The 5234-nt window shown below is 36.6% G+C and overlaps 1 protein-coding gene across 1 annotated transcript; it reads right to left on the bottom strand.

The window, feature by feature from the left end:
• Positions 1-658: 658 nt before the first annotated feature.
• Positions 659-4900, bottom strand: LOC125851405 (protein TIC 22-like, chloroplastic). Its single transcript, XM_049531204.1, has 7 exons — positions 4391-4900; positions 3859-3933; positions 2809-2865; positions 1420-1479; positions 1252-1329; positions 1136-1171; positions 659-900 (listed from the first exon to the last, which is right to left on the bottom strand). The coding sequence occupies exons 1-7, from the start codon at positions 4802-4804 to the stop codon at positions 820-822; spliced, it is 801 nt and encodes a 266-aa protein (XP_049387161.1). The 5' UTR covers positions 4805-4900; the 3' UTR covers positions 659-819.
• Between the last annotated feature and the right edge of the window lie 334 nt (positions 4901-5234).

The raw sequence follows: 5234 nt of genomic DNA, 5'->3' as shown, positions 1-5234 counted from the left end.
ATCGTAGCTTTCCATGACTTAGAAACTGATTTAAAACGCAACAAACTTTTAATTGGAAGACAAATAAACATGGAAAACACAATATCATCAGATGGAAGAATATCATGTTTAAGGACCGTTCTTAAAATTTTCTTTGACATTATGTCTGTTTTTTTGGTTTGGAGAAAATTAAATGGCAGCTTTTATTAGTAGGGATGTGTATATAAGGTTAATTTAGTAGATGAAGGTATATATAGGATTCGTGCTTGTATTAGGATTAAATTATTAATAAATACTTTCCTTTAGCGGCCTGTATTAGGATTAGGTATAGGCATATATAAATTACTTAAATACATATCTTATTTTTTAAGATAATCTTTAAAATTTTCTACCATTTAAAAAAAAAATATATGTATCCAAATGTCCTATCCCTTCTCTAATATATCTCTCCCATATGTATCCGATATCTCTCTCCTATGTATCCATATGACTGTGTATCCGATATATCTCTCCCCTATGTATATGTATCCAAAATTCATAAATTTTTAAGTATTTTTTGTAATTCGAAAAAGAATAGGAAAATAATGTAATAAACTCTTAACAAGTATATATAGGAGAAGGTAGCATTATTGGACTAGCTAAAGGTTGCTAAGCTTGGCCCAAGCCCATCTAGCTTTTCGAAGCCAATTGCATACAGAATTTGTCTACAATTATCAAACACCTACTAGCTCCAGTTTCATTAATAATATCAGTCAAAGTCTACAAAATACACATAGGAATTAGGATATCAAAAATGATAATAGGTTCAACTAACATCTAGCCTTATGGTGTACATATTTGTTACTTCTGGGAGGGATCTGCTGAAACATCGAAACCCGGAGGAACAAATACAACATCGTCCCACTGTGATGTCGAAGAATCCTGCAAAAATATGTTCATACTTTGTCAACCGCACAGACTACATTTTGAACCATGGTACAAACATAAACTCGGTATTTAAATGGAGAAAGGTAGAGGGGCGAGCTCATCCATCATTGAGTTTTGAATCGTGACCTAGCAGGCCCTCGAGGGATTTCTTGGTTGTCAAAAATATGAATTATAAATATAAGCGGTTAAAATGAGTAGAGGACGACAGAACTTCGTTGAGGATTCTTACCTTCATACCTTGTATTATATCCTCCAGAACGCCAACCTTGTCAAATCAGATGAAAATTCTCGGTGATGAAGCTAAGACACCAACAATGGATAAACAGTAAAAACCAACAGACGTACCTGAATATCTCCTTTCAAAGCAGGATTCAATCGCCCTTGCTGCTGAGAAGCTCTTACTAGTGAACTCTCTAGGTCCTCCTGCATAAGTTGACGAAATTTCAAGAAGGGAAATATAGCATTGTATCACATTAGAGGATAGTGTATACTAACTCAAGACAATTAGCTTACCTTCCTGAAGAAAACAGGACGATATCTCTTGTTTTGGCTTCTTAGAATTAAGCTCCTCGACTGTAAATAAAAATCAATCAGATTTATAGTTGTCATTTTCAATTTATGAGGTCGAAAAGTACAAAGGACCTTTATGTGCATGAAATTGCCAGCCCACAATGGATATAATCTTCGAATCTAACAATACAAAATCTGTTGTGAAATTATCTGAATGTGATATTCAATATGTTGGCATGCAACTTATTTTTATTCTTTTTTTTTAAAGGTGGTGTCCGCAACAAGTTGCACGCACCTTGACAAGTCCACTGGATCGTACCAGTGCAAGTATTGGATTACTCTACCCGCCAAAACATCGATAAATGGGAAGAAATCACCTAAACTTTTTTGACTTTGCTAGGATTGGATACATGGTCTTCCATAGTCTTCATTCCAACTTCAACAAGCAATAGGACATACTTCTGAGTACATTTTGGCATGGTTCCAAACTAATCCAACACCGAAACAATTTTCAACTAACATTTGACACCATTTTTTTAACTGATTAGATTTAAGCAAACTGTGAAACATCGGAACACCTTCATATGTTCTAAAGTTAAATTTGCATCATGCTATACAGGCGTGAGGAGTCAAAGGATAGCAACATCCAAGACGGTGAAAAAGAGCAATGCTAAGTTGTTTGAAATGCTTGGACAGCATTTTGGGTGGATTAATTCTTCTTTTTACGTTAATCACTTTGGGCATTTAATACAACACAGAGCTTTAAAACAGATTGGGTTTTGTCCAGGTTTGAAGGTACCGGATGTTTCCCTGATTAATCTATCAGTTCTTTTGGCTACAAGTAAAAGAGAAGGCAATTCCATCTGCAGATCTGTGAAGTGCATCAATTGACTGTATTGGTATTGTGTCTATGGGGTCCTCTTCCTCGTCAACAGACCAATGTTATCAAATTGTGTCTATGGGGTCCTCTTCCTCATCAACAGACCAATGTTATCAAAGGCGAAAAGCATAAAACAGCATCTAAGATCAGTTGGGGCTTTAAGCGCAAAGTGAAATTGAAAAAAGGGTTGCAATAAAGTGAAATATAAATTGTTAAACCTTTTCAGGATTACGCTCTCAATGAAAAGGAGAAGTATGCCTTAGAGGCCTGATGGCGACACTGAAGCGCCTGCTAAGCAAGGTGAAACACTCAATATGTTTTGCACCTTGCTTCAGGCCTTAAGTGTGCCTTTGACAACACTGCAACTGACGTAGTCATCCTAGTTAAGATCATATTTCATTTAAAGCAGATGAAGCGAGCAAAACACAGGAGGACATAGAAGTAAGCACAATTGTTAAGGCAGATGAGCATTTCAGTGTAGCTATAAATATCAATTATAGCTGAACACGTACCTGAAAAACTGGAACGCCATAAAAGCTCTCATCAGTCGTTCCAGTCCTTTCCCTTTCCTAGTTAAAAAAGGCAGTAGAATACAATCAACTTTAGATTATAGAAGGAAAACTAATGGTGCACAAAATGATATGTTAAACATGCTGACTAAAATTCTATGCACAAAACCATTTTTGGCATTATCCTCACAGCAATATCACTTAAAAATGAGGTCTCCTACCATTTGACGGACCGATTTTATGTCATGATACTATGTTTTGGTCCACAACTGGTATATACCTAATCTTTGTTAGGTATAAAGAAACTTACTGAGCAACAACTATCTTTTCATCCACTTTAATCCAAAAGCACCATCTGTCTATTACTAATTTATCCTTAAGAAGGATAACATTTTAATACTCATCTGAAGTGCCACAAATTTTCGGATTTAGTGTCAAGCAAAAGTCCTTCAGGCAAAAGTTTCTACTACTTATTGTACATGAAGTACATTTCAGAACTTAGATAGTCGAAAACATTGGAATACTTTGCAATAATCATGAACCCCGAAGCTATGAAAGTCTTCCATAATAGATTAATGGAGACCCCCAAAGCAAATAACCCTTTTAATTTATTAAGAACAGAAGAAACTGATTGACGTAACGACAACACTTCTTTAAGGTAGACAAGCAAACCAGTATAAAATTCTTTTTTTTTTTGATGACAAGGGAAACCCGCAGCCGCTACCCTTTGGGTGCGCACAGGGTAAAACCCCCGCTCCTATGCAATAGCTCGCAAACCACATAGGAGAGGTAACCCGCACTAGGCAAGCCTGGTACGACGAGCTCGACCCAGAAGGCAAACCCCTTGCTTTCGCTGGCAAGGGGTTTCGAACTTAAGACCTCCAACATGGAAGTCCCAAGCTCAAACCACTGGGCCACCCCGAAGGGTAAAACCAGTATAAAATTCTTGAGACACCACTATGACGGCATGAGTACTCATAAACTTTCTTATAGATTTAAGAACACGCTTAGTCTACAACAAATTTACAAAATTTAGTATGGCTAGATATGCACCTTTATTGCATTCTTTACTTGAGATGCCTCTGGTATTAACCTGAAAGCAACTCCATCAACTTTGAGCTGGAAAACCTGCATCATTGACCATCAATTAGACAGAATAACGATTTTCTTCTGCAATCAAGAATCCAACTATCACCCTTGGACAATCAAAAGACAGTTACTAGCGCAGTCCTCATCCTACTCGCTTTTGACTAATAATGTTGTCCTCGTGGTCAATTAAGTGAGACAAGAACTGAGAGGTCTCAAGTTCAAGTCCGAGCATAGGCAAGAAAAACACTAGGTGTTTCTTCTATGTTTTAGGAGAATTACCCTATAAAAATTTAAACAACAATCAAAGCAAACATTGTATATAAACTATCAACGAACAATCTAAATAGCTCAATTGATTAACTAAACAAATTTTCACCGTTCGATTCCCCTTCTTGTAATCCCCTCCCTTACCCCCAACAAGCTGTCAGTCCAGCACAGCTAAAACATAACACAATAATCACATCTCAATACACAACAACAGCAAAATGAAGCTAACCTTGTTGAGAGCAACAGGAACAACCCGAGAACCGTTTCGCATAGTGGGGTCCATTGATTCCATCTGCTGACGAAGTGCTTCAGCATCAGCTTCACTAAAGCAAAGCAACCCCAAACTTTTTCCAGTACTAACACCCGAAACCAACACAAATTCTTGAGAAGCATTGCTAAGGGCATAAACAGGTACTCCACCCAACCGCTCTTCGATTGTTTCAGTAGATAAAGATTGCTTTTTTACACCAATTTTAGCCCATAGAGGTGAATTTTGAGAAGAATTAAGGGTGTTGAGTTGGGGAATAGTGGTTTGAAGGAAATTGGTGAAATGGGTCTGCAGATTCTTGAAGGTTTGTTGGAGCTGTAGGTGTGGTGGTGCTGCTGGAGAAGATGATGATTGTTTCGAGTTGAAGAAATTCATGACTTTTTTTCTCTCTCTGTTTGGGAGCAATTACAGAGGAAATGGGTAAAAGGGTTTTTGAGGTTTTAATAGCAGCTAAAGATTTTGAGGAGTAACAAAAGAAAGTACGAATTAGGCGTAATACATGAACGTGTCATCTAATTTAGCCTTGACAATTTAAATCTTACACAATATTGTATGTAGTGTTCTACCTAATTTAGCCTTGACGATTTAAATCTTACACTATTATGTTATGTATGACGTATTAGTTGAAGCTGCTGAGGCTAAGGCAAAAAACACGCTTATGTATTAGTTGATTAAATAACAAATTTAAGTGTCTACTATATTCAAATCGATTTATGCATATCTCAATTTGTTATCTTGATCAACACAAATATCAAGTAATTATGTTAGGTAATAAAGTATGAACAAATGAAAAAAAAAAAACTCT

Source organism: Solanum stenotomum, unplaced genomic scaffold (assembly GCF_019186545.1).
Source record: "Solanum stenotomum isolate F172 unplaced genomic scaffold, ASM1918654v1 scaffold25311, whole genome shotgun sequence".
Taxonomy (NCBI): Eukaryota; Viridiplantae; Streptophyta; class Magnoliopsida; order Solanales; family Solanaceae; genus Solanum; species Solanum stenotomum.
This window is presented reverse-complemented; position numbering and strand designations above follow the sequence as displayed.

Bases quoted from the DNA above. Each gene is read 5' to 3' on its own strand.
- LOC125851405 (XM_049531204.1), bottom strand. From the start codon at position 4,804: ATGAATTTCTTCAACTCGAAACAATCATCATCTTCTCCAGCAGCACCA. The intron at 3,934-4,390 runs GTTAGCTTCATT...TCAATGATGCAG, and splicing joins TTCCTGTTGCTCTCAACAAG to GTTTTCCAGCTCAAAGTTGA. The intron at 2,866-3,858 runs GTGCATATCTAG...TTTTTTAACTAG, and splicing joins AAGTAAAGAATGCAATAAAG to GAAAGGGAAAGGACTGGAAC.